The following is an 18,314-nucleotide window of genomic DNA, read 5'->3' on the forward strand; positions in this document are numbered from 1 at the left end:
ATTCTGAAATAAATAATAATTTTGCCTTTTTTTAAAATATAGATCCACAGCCTTTCTCTTGCTAAATGTTTGAGTGAATTACTGACCCTTCATTGATGCCTCTCATTCCTCAAGGCTTGTTCAACTTGTGCTCGGTAGTAATATAGGTCAACTCAAAATTGGAAACATGTTCACGAATTTTCAGCGGAATATTGTCCTGCATGCTGTAGCATGTTGAAAGTCTGTCTTGTTCATAAATTGCAACCACACATCCGCCCTCGATTTTCAGAGGGTTATCCGTGGTGATGGAATTTTGACTGCCCCAGAATCTTCCCCCGCTGAAATTCTTTGCCATCCCCAATATTTCCCCGGCTCAGGATCTCTGTCGGACCCCGTCGCTACTGCAAGTCCTACCCAGTCCTGGAACCCCCTCGTCTACTGTGAGTCGGGCCAGGTTGGTCAGCAGAAGCTGGAGTCATCCATTATTGGAAAACAACCTCAACGTTTCCTACATTACAACAGTGACTATACTTCAAGAAGTATTTCACAGACTGTAAAGTGCTATGGGACATCCTGAGGTTGTGAAAGGCGCTATATTAATGTAAGTTATTTCTTTCTTTCAACAAATAGCAAAGTTGACTGAGGCATTCCTTCTGCTCTGCATCAGGTTACTCCCTGCAAATAAGTAGAGGGAGAGAGAGAGAGAAAAAAAAGCAACATAAAGAGAGCTAAGATGAATGAATAAATAAAAAGACTTGCTTTCATATAGAAACTTTAATGTAGAAAAACAGTCCAAGATGCTTTACAATGGAAAAACAAAGTGGAATGAATGTTGTGCTATAACAACAGTTAGGAGAGGTGACTGAAAGCTCAACGAAAAGATGAGTTTTCAGAAGGTTTTTTAAAGCTGGAGAGAGAAGACAGGCAAAGGGGTTCAGGAAAGGAGTTGCAGAGATTGGGGCAAGGGCAGCTGAAGGCACTGTCATCAAAAAGAGAGAAGAGCCACAAAACTCCAGAGTTGGAGGACCAAAGAGTGTGGAAGTGGACGCAAGACTGAAGGAGACTTCAAAGGTAGGGTGTGGCGAAGCCATGGAGGGATTTGAAAATGAGAACTAGGATTTTAAATTCAGTGCACTGAGAGGCAGGGAGCCAGTGTAGATCGGCTAGGACATGGGAGATAAGTAGTTAGTATGGGACAAGATACAGGCAGCTGACTTTTGAATGAGTTGGAATTTATGGAGGGAGCAGGATGAGAGGCCGGCAAGTCTCGAGGTAGCAAAAGAATGGATAACAGTTTTGGCAGCCATGGGAGTGAGGTAGGGGCGGTGGCAGGCAATGTTACAGAGGTGGAAGTAAGCTGTGGATAGGATAAGATTCATTGTGTGAAATTCATCTCAGGGTTGAACTGCACTCCAAGGGTTTCGTACAGTTTCATTGAAGCTGAGCAAGGGGATGGAATCACTGGCAAAGGAAAGGAATTTATGGCAAGGAACAAAATGAACGGCTTGAGCCTTCCTGATATTCAGTTGGGGGAAATCTTCACTATTCCATGACATAATGTCATGTGAAGAAAAAACACAGCTCAGGCTTGTCCAATGGCCTGGTACATTGCTATAACATTCTATGGACAAATCTATTGATGTCCTCAGTTACAGTCACATAGGATGTCATTTGTGACTTTAATAAGGGCCATTTCAGTGCTGTGGCAGGGGCAGAAACCTGATTGGAGGTTCAAACATGCAGTTGCAGGAAAGAATGGATACGGATTTGGGAGGCGACAACACGTTCAGGACTTTGGAGAGGAAAGGGAAGTTGGAGATGGGGCGGTAGTTTGCAAGGACAGAGGGGTCAAGGGTGGTTTTTTTTTAGATTGGGGGGGGGGGGTGATGACAGCAGATTTGAAGGGAAGTGAGGGAGAGGGAACTGTTAACAATATCAGCTAACCTGGGGGCCAAGAAAGGGAAGTTGGGTGGTCAGCGGTTTGGTGGGAATAGGGTCGAGGGAGTAGGAGGTGGGTCTCATGAACAAGATGAGCTCGGAGAGGGCATGAGGGGAGATGGGAAAGAAACTAGAGAAAGATGTGAGCTCAGGGCTAGGGCAGGAGGGAACCATAGGGGAAGCTTGGCTTGGTGGGCTGGGGGAAGGGAGGGGAGCAGCAGAGGCAGCTGAACGGATGGTCTCAATCTTAGTGACAAAGAAGTCCATGAGCTCCTTGTACTAGTTGTTGGAGGTGAGAGTGTAGGGGGCAGGGGAGAGGGGTTTAAGAAGGCAGTTTGTAGTGGAGAAGAGAAGCCAGGGGCTATCTTTGCATTCCAGGATGAGCTTTATGTGGTCCAGCGATGAATGGCTAAACCAGTTCATCTAGACAACAGGAGAGGTTTTCGAAGAGGATGGTGTCACTGATTGTATCGAAAGCTGCTGAGAAGTCGAGGATCATGATTTTTTGATAATGCACCACAGTCACAGTATTATTTATGACTTTGGTTACCGCTGTTTCGGTACTGCAGGGCAGAAACCTGATTGGAGGGATTCAAATTGGAGAGGTGGGCACGGGTTTGGGAGGTGACTACATGTTCAAGGACCTTGGAGAGGAAAGGGAGGTCGATGATTAGGTGGTAGTTAGCAAAAACAGAGGGGTCATGGGTGGGTTTTGAGGGAGCGTGACTTTGGCAGTTTTGAAAGGGAGGGGGAAAATACCCAAGGAGATGGTGCCATTTACAATATTGGCTGGTATAGGGAAGTTGAGCGGTCAGGAGTTTAGCGGGAATGGGATCGGGGGAGCAGGAGGTAGGTCTCATGGACCAGTTGAGCTGGGGGGGCCTGATGGGAGAGAAACTAGAGATGGGGGATCAGGGCTAGAATGGGTACAGGACTGATGGGAGGTTTGACTTAGTGGTTTAAGGAAGGAGAGAAACAGCAGAGGCAGCTGAACGGATGTTCTAGGTTTTGAAGAAGAAGAAATCCATGACCTCTTGTTAGAGATGAAGAAGGGGGCAGGAGGGAAGGATTTAAGGCAGTGGTTGGTAGTAGCAAAAAGGAGCTTGGAATTATCTTTACCCTCCAGGGTAATGGGTGGTTTTGGCAGAGGGGTAACAAGGCCTGGTAGAACTTGATGTGGTCAAGCCAGATTGGCAATGGAAGGTTAAACCAGTTGTGCGTTAGGTATGATGAAGCTTGTGCCCCTTGGACTTGATTCAGCAAAAATGGAGGCCATACGGGGCGGGGGCGGGGGCGCGGGGGGGGGGGGGGGGGGGAGGGGAGGGGAACAACCTGGAAGGTTTTGCTGGGGACGATGACATTGAAGGAGGAGTTAAGGGAGTAGTTGAGCAAATCAACAGCTGCCGAGGTATCACAATGAATGGAGGGCCAAAAGCTAGGCATTTGGGACTTTGAGTGGAGTTCTAAACAACATGGAGCAAGAGTTTTTTCAGAGTAGGTGCAGCAGCAAGTGGTATTGAAGGAGGGGAAGGGGGTGTGGGTGTTGAGGGATAAAAGGATGTGGTCAAAAATAGGTTGAGGGGTTTACATTGACTTACATTGAAACAGCAGCACAGAAACAGGCCATTTGGTCCAACTGGTCCATGCCGGCGTTTATGCACCACACGAGCCTCCTCCCTCCATAATTCATCTAACACTAAGCATATCTTTCTATTCCTTCTCCCTCATTTGCTTATCTAGCTTCCCCTTAAATACATCTATGCTATTTGCCTCAACTGCTCCTTGTGGAAACGGAATCCACATTCTTACCACTCTTTGGGTAAAGAAGTTTCTCCTGGAGGTGGTGAAGAATTTAAGAGGAAGGGAGGGCAGTGAATTCAGGAGGGAGGGCAAGGGGAGCAGTCCGTGCTGGATATAATCTTCAGAAGTAAAAAAATGTGCACAGACTGCCACTGCTTCTATTTAGGTGTCAATATCAACATGCTATAAGAAAAGTCAGTAAGCTTTAATATTATGTCAATGTGTCTCCTGTGTGACGTTCTTAATCGATCATTTCAAAGCGGTCCCACTGCTATCACCATCAGCAGTACTCCTCCTTTTTATATAGTTCAAAATGCTCTCTCCAAACACAGTCACATTTGGAAGAGAAAAATCTTTAGTTGTACTGAGTGTTCTCCACAGTTCAAATAGACACAGCACAAATATTTGGCACACTCATACCACTATGCTTTTTTGAATTGTTTTGTTCACAAGGTTTTCAGTAATTTCACAGGCCCATCATTATGCTTTACAAAAATCCTAATAATACTGGTGTGCCAACACACTGCACCACCTAGTCCCCTATACTCTTTTAATGTTACACACCATGCATTATATACCAGATGTAGACTGTTTTCTCCTGCCTTCTCATTTTTAGGAAAATTCACAACAAGGTTTAAAGATACTGAAAACTATTAGAAACTCACCTGAACATTGTGGATGAGGCAGTAGTTATAATACTTGATCTTACAAAGCTTCAGAAAATTCAAACAGGCTGCAGAAACAAAAATTTGTAAAACTTAACCCAAAAAATCCTTTCGGATTAAATAGGATGCAACATAAGATAGTTATTGCTGTTTCAGCAGTCCTCTTACTGTTATTGTTGTTCTTTCACCCATGTGCCTCTGTTCTCTAGATTTCTCACTCACATTCCTCCACCCCCCTCGTTGTTTTCAAAACCCTTCTCTTTGATCATGCCTTTACCCGACATTCCCCTTTTCCTGCTTGGTATTGACCTTTTTTCTCCCCTCCACTCAGACACTTCTCTACGTGAGGAGCGCTACATAAATCTAAGAAGCTGTTGCTGCTTTAACTGCATGATCAAACTTCAAGGAAATAAGGATGTATTCAAGATCAGCTTTAAGCATGCTCAATTAGTGGGAAGTCTTTTGGGGCAGATTCAATAAAAAGTCAATCAAAAACCTCTAGCACTTTTTAAACGCATAGCTATGCATTGGGTATTAACGCATAGCCGTAGCTCATTGGGTATTAACGCATAGCCGTAGCTCATTGGGTATTAACGCATAGCCGTAGCTCAGTCGGTACTAACGCATAGCTGTAAAACAGTGGGTAGTACTCTCGCCTCTGAGTCAAAAGGTTGTAGTTTCAAACCCACTCCAGGGACTTGAGCACAAAATCTAGGCTGACACTCCCAGTACTGAGGATGTGCTACACCGACAGAGGAGCCGTCTTTCTGATGAGACGTTAAACCGAGGCCCCGTCTGCCCTCTCAGGTGGATGGAAAAGATCCCACGGCCACTATTCCAAGAGCAGGCAAGTTCTCCCAGGTGTGCTGGGCCAATACTTATCCCTCAACCAACATCAACAAAAAAACAGATGATCTGGTCATTATCATATTGCTGTTTGTGGGACCTTGCTGTGCACAAATTGGTTATTGTGTTTCCTACATTACAACAGTGATTAGACATTTTTTAAAAGTACTTCATTGGCTGTGAAGCACTTTGGGACTTCCTGAGATCCTAAAAGGCGCTATATAAATACAAATTCTTTCTTAATAGGCACCTGAGAGAAGACCTCCTGCTTTGCACAATCATTATATATTTTTTGTAGATGTGTATATTCCACCCCCTCCCAAATCCCGTCAGCTAATTACAATGAGGAAGTTTACATTGAGAACACTGTGTGCCTGCCGAGTTATTACTAACCCCTAGGCCGCTCCTCCGTATACAAATCCACCACCAGATCGCCCGCCGTGGTTTCTAGCAGCACCGCCATTTTGTCTTCAGCCCGACGCAAAATGGCTGCCAGGTGAAGCGCGTCACCGAACGTCAAGTCTCATCCCCGGCTCGACGCCCGCGCCCGCGCCCAGAACCTTCCAGCGGCGCCCGGCCACCTGTGGCATTTGGAGGTGGAAGCAACTGGGTTTGTGTCGTTGCTCGTCCTAAACTTTACCGCAACAGGTAACTAAATAGTTAGCTGGGCCGGGTTTGGAAGCGCTTTACTCCATTGTCTGCCATAAATAAATATGGGCCCCGAGTGATTAAGAAGGCCCAGAGAAGTTACTCAATCTGTGCAGACAGCCACCGGACAGGCACCATTTGGTCTTATCGTCTGCTTCTTATACCATCTGTCACTGCAGAGTTTTATTTAACTGCTTAAATCGTAAGATGTGCAATAGTGTCCGATGTGGTCTCAGTGGGTGACACTCTTGCCTCTTGAGTTAGAAGGTTGTGGGTTCGAGTCCCACTCCAGGGACTTGAGCACAAATTCTAGGCTGACACTTCAGGGCAGCGCTGAGGGAGTGCTGCACTGTCAATATCACTAAAACAAATACAGATTATCTGGCCGTGGGAAGTTGGCTGCCGTGTTTCCTATATTATAACAGTGACTACACTTTAAAAGTACTTCATTGGCTGTCGGAGGGTCAGTACTGAGGGAGCGTTGCACTGTCGGAGTTGCTGTCTTTCAGATGAGACGCTAAACCAAGGCCCTGTCTGCCCTCTCAAGTGGACATAAAGGGGCCCCGGTACTATTTCGAAGAAGAGCAGGGGAGAGCTCCCCAGTGTCCTGGCCAGTATTTATCCCTCAACCAACATCACTAAAAAAAATACAGATTATCTGGCCATTGGCAGTGCTTCCTATATTATAACAGTGACAACGCTTTAAAAGTACTTCATTGGCTGTCGGAGGGGCAGTACTGAGCGAGTGTTGCCCTGTCGGAGGGGCAGTACTGAGGGAGCGCATGAAAAGCGCTATATAAATGCAAGTCTTTCTTTAGAGAGATCGCCATCTACATTGTAAGAATCAAAGGGAACTTTAATGTAAAACAATCACATTTAACTATTTGTAAATTGGATAAATAGAATGGGGGGGGGGAACTCAAACTTTACACTTGTTGACACTTCACTGTTGATATTTGTCCAGAAGGTTCCTGCTGTTGCATTGGGAGCCCCAGAGTGTCTGGAAAAAAGATCTGCATCAATACTGTGGCACCTCCAATATTTACTCCAGCTCATCATGGAGATGATAAAAGCCACGGTCTTCAGCCCCCATAACAAATTCTTGTTTCTTTCCCACTGACTCAATCCCCGCACACACCCACTCTCTTTGGTGTTCTGTTCAACCCTAAGATGAGCTTTAAACCCCACATCTTCTAAATCACCAAGACAGCTTTACTTCTATCTCTGCAGCATTGCTCATCTCTAACTGCATCTCAGTCTTTCGCAACTAAGATCCTTATGTCCCTTATGCCTCATCATTCCTCAGACTCAATTGCTCCAGCACCTTCCTCGCCCGCTTTCCATCCTTCACCCTCAATAAATTTCAACCTGTCCAAAACTGCCACATGTATCCTGCACTAAGTCCCACTCACCCATCACTCCCATCTTCCCATATCACATTTAAAATCCTTGTCCTTGTCTATAAGTCATTACCTTGCCCCATCCTATCTGTGCCATCTCCTCTAGTCCCATACCCTCTCCAGAATGTTCCATTCTTCTAACTCCACACTTGTGTACATTCCTCCCTCATTTCACCCCACTATTGGTGTCAGTACGTTTGTCTGAAGTGGTCCCTCTCTTTGAAACTCAATATCATAGCTCTTCTGACCTCTCCATGTTTGAAAACCTGTGTCTCTGATCAAACTTTTGGTTACTCCTCCTAATCTCTCCTTTCTGGCTCAGTGTCTGATCTCCACCACCCTTACCTGTGAAGTGTCCTGGGATGTTTTTCTTGTGTTAAAAGTGTTGTCTTTTATAACAATTAGCATTTATACAATGTAGATTTTTGTGGATTCCTGGCATCAGCTGCTCACCAACACTAGTCAATGTTTTTAAGATTAGTCACTTTGTTCAGGTTCAGTATGCAGGCTAATCATAATACATGACGTGAACTTTTGCAGCATTGTAGGCTATTCTAAGCAAATATCATAGATCTGCTCTTCCCTTGGGCAGAGGAGCCTTCATTGGGATGCAATGGTCCTCAGTAGGCACTTCTGAGCCATGCTGAGACTTTGGTGATACACAGGAGAGTAAAAGTAAGACAGAAATAATTGTACAGAGTAATACAGGCACCACACAAAAGTATGTGCAGCCATAATGAGAAAGAAAATATTGATGTGTGGGAAGGAAGCAGAAAAATTGTTACAGAAAGAGAGAGAATTTCTTTTGTCTCCAAGCAATGTGACAGGACCTCAACTATAGTTTCACATGTTATGTGTTACATGGATAAATGCTCCAGTCATTATAAAATAGTGCATCCTCTAATTGACTGGTCATGAACAATGGCACAGGAGATCTGGTAATTTTCAAAACATATTGTGATTTTGTTAGTTTTCCTCCTCTTCCTTTCTAGTTTATTCATAAATTTCTGCTACTTATTCTTTGGTAGTTTATCAATTTAGTGATATTTGAATCAATCAGCATCATTCAGTTAACCATGACTTATGATTTTTTTTATGAATACAAATAAACCTCTGGTGGCGTTGCTCCTGAGTTTTCGTAGTTTTGTGTGGAATAGAGTTGGTGTTGGTGTGTGGGAAAGCTGAGAAGAACAGGGAAGGTGAGACAAGAACATTGTGAATGGTAGAGGAAGTTATTGGCAGTGGCTGTTGTTGCGATGCACTTTGGTGCAGAGGTGTTTGAAGATCATAGGACTCACAAGCCTCACGAGCAAGAGGAAGAAAAGTTTTACAGAGAGGAAAGAAGTGGAAATAAGTATATGTGGAAAATTTAGTTAGAGTGGAAAAAGTATGGCAGCAAAATAATGAGGAAGACCTGAGAAGTGGCAGAGGTTGAGGTGGGAAAGAGTTCATCGGACAATTTGAAAGGATATAATGGCTAGTGCGATGATTGAGGTGGGAAAGAGATCAGGTTGAGAAGAATGGGGCTGGGGAGAGGCAAGCAGGACAGTAATAGCAGCAGAGGCAAACGTGCATGCATGTATGTATCTTCATTGCTTATGAAGAGTCATCATTTGGTAATTTTTGTTTTCAGGCAGTGAGAGGAGAGACGCAGAGAGAGAAAAGAAGAGATGGTAAGAAAGTTTAAATAATGGTTGTTTGTCAGGGTGGAGTGGATGGAAGTGTGGGACTGGTATAGACAGGCAGAGCACAGAACCTGGAGTTGACACGAGAAAGAGTTTTAGAGTGGTAAGAACGGGGTCTAGGGGAGGAGAATGGCATGTTGTCAGCATTGGAGGTTGAATGGGATAGGAGCACTAGGTGGTGTCCTGGGGCTGCGGTGAAACAAGCTGGGAGAGGATAGGGTTAAAATGAGTGAGTATGACTTGGATTGAAGGTAGAGGTGGCTTGATAAAATTTAAAATGTATATAAAATAACTTAAATTGTTAAACATATTCCTGGTGGTGTTCTGATGTGTTTAGTTGAAAATGAAGTGAAGGAAGAAATTTACATGAGAAAATCAACTGCAAGATATTTGCGTAGAATTTACATGTAATGAAGTATGACGTAAGTAATGTGACACAGGGTGTGTGATGTACTGTTTTGCTTGGCTCAGTGATAGCACACACCTCTCTGAGTCAGAAGATTGTGGGTTGAAGCTGCGCTCCAGGGACTTGCGCACGTATACCTGGCTGTTTTATCTGTGCAGGAGAACATAAAAGATCCCATGGCACTATTTGAAGAACAGGAGGGGAGTTCTGGACAACATTTATTCGTTCAGAAGGGAGAGATTAGGAGGAGTAACCAAAAGTTTGGTCAGAGAGAAAGGTTTTCAAACATGGAGAGGTACAGAAGAGCTATGATATTGAGTTTCAAAGAGAGGGACCACTTCAGACAAACGTACTGACACCAATATTGGGGTCAAATGAGGGAGGAATGTACACAAGTGTGGAGTTAGAAGAATGGAGCATTCTGGAGGGGGTATGGGACTAGAGGAGATGGCACAGATAGGATGGGGCAAGGTAATGACTTATAGACAAGGACAAGGATTTTAAATGTGATATGGTTGCGGGACCAGGAACCAGGTTAGGTCACTGAAGATGGGAGTGATGGGTGAGTGGGACTTAGTGCAGGATACATGTGGCAGTTTTGGACAGGTTGAAATTTATTGAGGGTGAAAGATGGAAGGCAGGCAAGGAGGGTGCTGGAGCAATTGAGTCTGAGGAATGATGAGGCATAAGGGACATAAGGATCCTAGTTGCGAAAGACTGAGATGCAGTTAGAGATGAGCAATGCTGCAGAGATAGAAGTAAAGCTGTCTTGGTGATTTAGAAGATGTGGGGTTTAAAACTCATCTTAGGGTTGAACAGAACACCAAAGAGAGTGGGTGTGTGCGGGGATTGAGTCAGTGGGAAAGAAACAAGAATTTGTTATGGGGGCTGAAGACCGTGGCTTTTATCATCTCCATGATGAGCTGGAGTAAATATTGGAGGTGCCACAGTATTGATGCAGATCTTTTTTCCAGACACTCTGGGGCTCCCAATGCAACAGCAGGAACCTTCTGGACAAATATCAACAAGTGTAAAGTTTGAGTTCCCCCCTATTCCGTTTACACAATTTACAAATAGTTAAATATGATTGTTTTACATTGAAGTTCCCTTTGACTGCATCAAAAAAACAGATTAACTGGTCATTTTCTTATTGCCATTTGTGGGACTTTGCTGTGTGCAAATTGGCTGGCGTGTTTTCCTATATAACAACAGTGATTACACTTCAAAAGTAGTTTGGTAAAGTGCCTTGGGATGTCCTGAAGACGTGGAGGCCACTATATAAATGCAAGTTCTTTCTTTACTATATTGCTAACAGATCTCCTGTGGTACTGCTAACATTGAGTTACACAATGTGTTATTCTGCTGAGGGATCTGTGCCCCTTTAAGGCAACAAAGTCTAACTGTTTTTAAGTAAACATAAGTTCAGGTCACCCAGAGCTTAATTGTTTGATTGGGAAACTTTGCAAATTGTAAAGTTAATCTTGGCTCGAGCTGAGAAGGACCCAGTGTTATAACTGGGCTTTTTTCTCCATACTTTAAGATTGTTTTGGATCAGTAACCAAATTTGAAGCCTGTCATGCTGATTTTACTGTTTTTGATATATTACTTGTGTTGCTCAAGGTGAGTCAGGGATATGTTGTCTTATAACAACAGGAGTATTATACCATGTAATGCATAATGCATCATCATCATCAGGGTACCTGGTTTATAACAACAACTTGCATTTATAGCGCCTTTAATGTAGAAAACATCCCAAAGCCCTTCACTGAGGCGTAATTTGACAAAAATGGATGCCAAGATAAAGGAGGAGATATTAGGAGGGCTCACTAATAGCTTGGTCAACGTTGGGCTATAAGGGGGTCTTAAAGGTGGAGAGAAGTAGAGGGGTTTAGGGCGGGAATTCCAGACCATAGGGCCTAGATGGCAGGTTGCATAAACTTGGCTTGCATTCCCTTGAGTTTAGAAGGTTGAGGGGTGATTTTAATTCAGGTGTTTAAAATGATAAAAGGATTCGATAAAGTGGATACAGAGAAACCATTTCCTTTGGTGGGGGAATCCAGAACAATAGGACGCCATCTTAAAATTAGAGCTAGGCCATTTATGAGTGAAATCAGGAAGCACTTCATACGAGGGTAGTGGAAATCTGGAATTCTCTCCCTCAAAAGGCTGTGCATGCTAGATCAATTGAAATGCTCAAGGCTTAGATTGATAGATCTTTGTTAGGTATGGATATCAAGGGATATGGATCAAAGGCAGTCAAATGGAATTGAGGTACAGTTCAACCATGATCTAGTTGAATGGTGGAACAGGCTCAAGGGGCTGAATGGCCTACTCCTGTTCCTATGTTCCTCTTATGCTCATTCATAGCCCGAAGTTGGTTCTCATGACCACGTGTTAATGCTGTGTTTGCCGACTGTAGTTGTGGCCTCAGGGCCAAACTCAAGCCCCAGGGTAGGTCTCAGGGCAAAACCTAATGGGTACATTTCTAACAGGAGTTGGGCAGTTTGTGGTTAACTTAAAATATTTCTTGATTTTTTATGTTATGTTATAAATAGTCTGGCAAAATCTGTCTCACTTTTTGCCTCTCCAGGCTCCACAACACTCACTTCATTCCCAAGCCCATCGATTCTTCCCGTCCTCAGCCCCGTCACTACAGTTTCTCTTTCTCATTTGCATTTTGTGTCAGCTCCCATGAAGCCTGTCCCCACCCAAGTGAGATCCCTACTTCTAACCTGTTGGCCGCCACCATACTGTGTACCTTGGCCCTTACCTTAATTAAGATGTAGAAATTGAGTACATCGTATGTATGATAATTGCATAGCTACAGTGGGAAACATGCGGGAGAGGAGATAGAGGGAAGAAAAGACTAACAAAAAGAATACAAAGATTTGTACGCAAATGGAGATAGAGACAGCACAATGAAAAAGTAGTATGGTAGTATGTGACCACCGTAAAGATAAAAGTGACACAGAAAAAAAGAGAGAACAACACAAAGAATTACAGAATGGGAAACAGCTACTGAAAGAAAGATTTGCATGAATATAATAAATAAAAACAGAAAATGCTGGAAATACTCAGCAAGTCAGGCCACGGCTGTATTTCCAACATTATCTATTTTTAGTTGATTTCCATCATCTGCAGTATTTTGCTTTTGATCTGCATGAATATAATGCCTTTCTACATCAAAACTTTGCAATGTTTCACTTAAATTAATTCGTTTTGAGGACCAATAGCTTTTGTTATATAGGCCCACAAATAACAAGAGGTGAATAACCAGTTAATCTCTTTATTTGGCATTATTAATTGAAGGAAGAATGTTAGTCAGGGCACTGAGAGATCTCCCTATTCTTTTAATAGTGCCATGGGATCATTATCATCCACCGAGCTCAGCTGTACAGAACCTCGGTGTATCGTCTCCTCTGAGGAACGATACTCTAGATTAAGAGGGAGTGCTAAATTATCAGCCTAGATTATGTGTTCAAAGAGTGACTTTTTTAATCTGTGAGGAATACAACGGGAGAGCCATTTGTTGTATTTAAAAGCTAGTGCATCTATGATGGGGTAAACTATCCTAAATGTACCCTATATTCCTGTAGAAATTGGTTATGTTTCCTGAAGTTTTAAACACTATTCATGTTTGTTTTTCTAGAATCCAATGAAAATGAGTCTTCTTGAGATCAGTGAAAATGTGAAGCTGGGCAGAGAATATGCCTTGTTGGGGAATTACGACTCTGCACTAGTGTACTACCAAGGAGTAATTGAACAGATTCAAAAATACTTATCCTCTGTCAGAGATCCTTCGTACAAGCAGAAATGGAATCAGGTAAGAAACTCACCTATATATCCTATATAGTTCCTCGGAGGAGACGATAAACCAAGGTTCTGTACAGCTGAGCTAGGTGGATGATAATGATCCCATGGCACTATTAAAAGAATAGGGAGATCTCTCAGTGCCCTAGCTAACATTCTTCCTTCAATTAATAACACCAAATAAAGAGATTAACTAGTTATTCACCTCTTGCTATTTGTGGGCCTATATAACCTTTGGTGTTAAACATGGCAGCAAAGCCCTACAATCAGCAAATGAGATAAATGACCTGTTAATCAGCTTTGGGTTGGGGTTGGAATGTTAGCCACGACAGCAGGAGAACTTCCTAATCTGTATATATTTAATATAAATCCAAACTCCTTAACTGAATCTCAGCCTTCTATTTGCTATATCCCAACAGGTATGGCAAGAGATAACTGAAGAATGCCAGCATGTCAAAGAGATTATGGCAACATTGGATGGCTTTAAACATGACAGTTCTCCCTTGCAGGCTGTACGGCATGAAGGACCAGCACGTGATTTAGATGTCTGGTCATTGCCTGTGCCTGTAGAACGCAAGTAAGTAATATTTTATGTGTACTGTGTTCTACAAACTTGGGTTGAAGGATATTTGCAATTTACATTTTGTGGGCTGCGAAGTGTGGTTTGAGATAGCAGTTCTTTGATTAGGAACATAGAAATTGCTAAACAAAGAAAGACCGAGATCTATCTAGTTCTTACACCATCCGAGTAGTTGCAGAAATTAAGAAATAGGAGCAGGAGTAGGCCATACGGCCCCTGAGCCTGCTCCACCATTCAATAAGATCATGGCTGATCTTCGCCCTCAACTCCACTTTCCCACCCGATCCCCATATCCCTTGATTCCCGTAGATTCCAAAAGTCTATTGATCTCAGTCTTGAATATACTCAGCAACTGAGCATCCACAGCCCTCTCGGGTAGAGAATTCCAAAGATTCACAACCCTCTGAGTGAAGAAATTTCTCCTCGTTTCAGTCCTAACTGGCCGACCCCTTATCCTGAGACTATGGGCTCGATTTTACCACCCGCTATCGGGTGCGTTCTCGGCGGGGGGGCCCCGAAAATCGGGAAATCCAGGAGCGGGACCGGATCCTGCCTCGATCCCGCCCACTTCCGGGTTCTCCGCTGACGCGCTGGCGTGCGCGCGCAGCCCCCGCTGGTGGGAATCCCGCAGGCAATTAAAGCCAGCGGGATGCCACTTGACAATATTTAGTTAGGTATTTCAGGTCATTAACTGACCTGATTAAGGGACTGTGTGGGATTTTTGAACAACATGGGACTGTTTCCCACACTGGGGGAAACACTCCCAGCTCGAATGGACGTGTTGCAGCTGTCAGCCTGTGGCAGCTGCAAAGGTCCATTTGACAGGTGGGGGGGAGACCCTCACCCATTGCAGGAGGCCACTCTGTCACTTGGGACAAAGTTTGGCCTCCACCACCCTCCTCCTGATGGTCAAAGTCACCAACCTGCACACTTACCCCGGGGTCCGGAGACATGTACCTACCTTGCGGATCCCCTCAGATGTACATCTTGCGGATGGGGGCCGCCGTAGCTGCAGTCATGACCTCCTCGGAGGGCGAACAGCATCACCAGCCTCGCCATCCACGCCGTCCACCTCTGACACGTGGAGCTCCACAACAGAGTGCTGTGACACATCCACCTGCACAGCAGGAGGGAGGGCTACCGCAGAGAGAGATGCGTCACAGAGGGCACTACCCTTGCCACAGGTCCCATAGACCGAGGCTCAGCCACCTGGACCTCTCTGAGCAGCAGTGCACACGGAGGCTCAGAGTCACTCGACATGTAGCCGTGGACATCTGCAGCCTCTTTCATGCCGAGCTGCTCCTGGCTGACCCGTGCACCATCTTCCTACCTGTCGCTGTCAAAGTCACCACTGCCCTCCTGAACTTCTCGTCCGCAGCCTTCCAGGGTGCAACCGGGGACATCGCCGATGTCTCTCAGTCGTCTGCGCAGAAGACCCCTGCAAATACACCTACACCCACTCTGCAGTGACACAATGGGTGGCATCAGTGGTGGGTCCTCATAGTGATACCCAGGAGCGGGCATTATTGCACAAACCGGACAGGATTCGCAAAGACATGGCAGTAGTGGTGCCAATATAATGTGTGATGTGAGTTGTTCTGAAATTCAATATAAGTAACAACCATGACAAACCCTCAAACACCCTTGTGCATCCCCTTCATGCTCACGACATGTTTGCCTTACGCTGCCTACTGCACATATGTGATGCATGCCCTGTGGCTACAGCACAGGTGGTGGCAGGTTGAGTGAGGCTGGCCGTGAGAGAGATGCACGAGAGGGTGAGTATGGGATAGAGCCATGAGATTGTATGAGGATTGGGTTGCGTGGTAGTGGCGGGGTGAGTACTGGCGAGGTGAGTAGGTGCAGGTAAGATGAGGATGGAGTTTGAGTGGGTATGAGGGGTGATGTGACAGAGTAGTGTTGGCAGTGCCGAAGGAGATGTGGGGTGGGGGCAGTGATGTGGCAGACGGAGTGTAGGGGAAAGACTACGTGTACTCACTGTGGCTGACCTACTGAGGTCATTGGACCGCCTCCTGCACTGTGTGCAGGTGGGCGATATGTTGGTGGCACAGGTGACCCCCTCTGCCACCTCAAGCCAGGCCTTCCTGGTGGCGGAGGCAGGCCGCTTCCTCCGCCCGCCGGGTGGAAGATCTCTGTCCTCCCCCTCCTCCTTACCCCATGTATTGATACCTGGGGTGAGGCATCATTAAACTGGGAGCAGCCTTCCCCCTGGGCTGCTCCATGCAGTCATCTTTGCTATTGGTTGCAGCATCTGTCAGTGGAGGACTGCCCCTTTAAATAGAGCGCCTCCAGCTGACAGATCTTACTGCGCATGTGCAGCCCGCCCGACGCGCAGATCAGCAGCGGGGAACCCGGAGGAGCAGGTAAGTGGATCCAATTAGTGGTTTGCCTGCTACGATCGCGCGGGAAACCCACTAATTTCACCGGGCGCGTTACCCACGCGCCCGCTAGCCCATCCGCCGAGAACCCGCAGCCCTGCTAAAATCGGGCCCTATGTCCCCTAGTTCTAGACTCTCCAGCCAGGGGAAACAGCCTCTCAGCATCTACCCTGTCAAGCCCTCTCGGAATCTTACGTGTTTCAGTGAGATCCCCTCATTCTTCTAAACTCCAGAGAGTGTAGGCCCATTCTACTCAATCTCTCCTCATAAGTCTACCCTCTCATCCCAGGAATCAATCTAGTGAACCTTCGTTGCACCGCCTCTAAGGCAAGTATATCCTTCCTTGGGTAAGGAGACCAAAACTGTACACAGTACTCCAGGTGTGGTCTCAACAAAGCCCTGTACAATTGCAGCAAGACTTCCTTACTCTTGTACTCTAACCTCCTTGCAATAAAGGCCAACATACCATTTGCCTTCCCAATTGCTTGCTGTACCTGCATGTTAACTTTCTGTGTTTCATGTGCAAGGAAACCCAAATCTCTCTGAACACCAACATTTAATGGAATATAACAATAATGGAACTTCTCCCACACATGCCTGCCCCTCTCTTTAGGGCATGAGACTTGTGTTCTGCTCTGTTCCCAGATCTTTAATCTTTAGCTGGAATGTGCAATTATTTTTCCTGCTGACAAATCTGTGTTGAGAGAAAGGTACATTATGAAAGTTGTAGTCTTCACCCGTCTCCTGTGAATCTATAGAGTGCATCATGATGATCCACATCACATGACAACAAGACAGAAAATTTGCAATGACAATTTTCATCAAATAATGACCCAACAACAAAAACTATCAATATCAGTCGAGAAAAAGTACTTGAGAAATTAATGGGACTAAAAGCTGACAAATCCCCAGGACCTGATGGCCTACATCCTAGGGTTCTGCAGAGATAGTGGATGCATTGGTTATGATCTTTCAAAATTTCCTAGGTTCTAGAATGATTCCAGCAGATTGGAAGGTAGCAAATGTAACACCGCTATTCAAAAAGGAGTGAGAGTAAACAGAGAACTACAGGCCAGTTAGCCTGACATCGGTCGTCGGGAAAATGCTGGAATCCATTATTAAGGAAGTGGTAACAGAGCACTTAGAAAATCATAATATGATCAGGCAGAGTCAACATGGTTTTATGATTGGGAAATCGTGGTTAGCAAATTTATTAGAGTTCTTTGAGGATGTACCTAGCAGGGTAGACAAAGGGAAACCAGTGGATGTAGTATATTTAGATTTTCAAACGGCATTTGATAAGGTGCCACATAAAAGGGCAAGAAAAGGGCTCATGGGGTTGGGTAATATATTGGCATGGTTAGAGAATTGGTTAACGGACAGAAATAGAGAGTAGGGATAAATGGGTCATTTTCAGGTTGGCAGGCTGTAACTACTGGGATGCCACAAGTTCAGTGCTTGGGCCTCAGCTATTTACAATCTATATTAATGACTTAGATGAAGAGACCGAGTGTAATGTATCCAAGTTTGCTGATGATACAAAGGTAGGTGGGAAAGTAAGCTGTGAGGACACAAAGAGTCTGCAAAGGGATATAGACAGGTTAAGTGAGTGGGCAAAAAGGTGGCAGATGGAGTATAATGTGAGATTATTCACTTTGGTAGGAAGAATAGAAAAGCAGTTTATTTTTTAAATGGTGAGAAACTGTTAAATGTTGGTGTTCAGAACGATCTGGGTGTCCTCGTACAAGGAACACATAAAGTTAGCATGCAGGTACACCAAACAATTAGGAAGGCAAATGGAATGTTGGCCTTTATTGCAAGGGGGTTGGAGTACAAGAGTAAGGAAGTCTTGCTACAATTGTACAGGGCTTTGGTGAGACCACACCTGGAGTGCTGTGCACAGTTTTGGTCTCCTTATCTAATGAAGGATATTCTTGCCTTAGAGGCGGTGCAACAAAGGTTCACTAGATCGATTCCTGGGATGAGAACTTTGTCCTATGAGGAGAGATTGGGTAAAATCGGCCTATATTCTCTGGAGTTTAGAAGAATGAGAGATGATCTCATTGAAACATACAAGATTTTGAGGTGGCTTGACAGGGTAGATGCTGAGAGGTTGTTTCCCCTGGCTGGAGCGTCTAGAACTAGGGGGCATAGTCTC

General features: G+C 44.8%; 2 protein-coding genes across 5 annotated transcripts in view; one reads left to right on the forward strand and one right to left on the reverse strand.

Moving 5' to 3' along the window:
• Positions 1-5,728, reverse strand: part of ppil4 (peptidylprolyl isomerase (cyclophilin)-like 4) — a 33,411-nt gene extending 27,683 nt beyond the window's left edge. For 2 of the 3 annotated variants that reach the window (XM_067984081.1, XM_067984080.1), the window contains exons 1-2: positions 5,622-5,728; positions 4,383-4,450 (exon numbers count right to left, since the gene is read on the reverse strand). In XM_067984081.1, the coding sequence (XP_067840182.1) occupies positions 4,383-4,450; positions 5,622-5,691 (138 nt within the window). In that variant the 5' untranslated portion in view covers positions 5,692-5,728. The remainder of the gene's footprint in view (positions 1-4,382; positions 4,451-5,621) is intronic. The other variant, XM_067984079.1, reaches the window with a different exon arrangement.
• The window catches only part of LOC137321614 (katanin p60 ATPase-containing subunit A1-like), a 44,720-nt gene continuing 32,115 nt past the window's right edge, over positions 5,710-18,314 (forward strand). The window contains exons 1-4 of one of the 2 annotated variants that reach the window (XM_067984077.1): positions 5,710-5,876; positions 8,910-8,949; positions 13,017-13,190; positions 13,597-13,754. In XM_067984077.1, coding sequence (XP_067840178.1) covers positions 8,947-8,949; positions 13,017-13,190; positions 13,597-13,754 — 335 coding nt within the window. In that variant the 5' untranslated portion in view covers positions 5,710-5,876; positions 8,910-8,946. The remainder of the gene's footprint in view (positions 5,877-8,909; positions 8,950-13,016; positions 13,191-13,596; positions 13,755-18,314) is intronic. The other variant, XM_067984078.1, reaches the window with a different exon arrangement.

This window comes from Heptranchias perlo, chromosome 5, assembly GCF_035084215.1.
Source record: "Heptranchias perlo isolate sHepPer1 chromosome 5, sHepPer1.hap1, whole genome shotgun sequence".
NCBI classification, from domain to species: Eukaryota; Metazoa; Chordata; class Chondrichthyes; order Hexanchiformes; family Hexanchidae; genus Heptranchias; species Heptranchias perlo.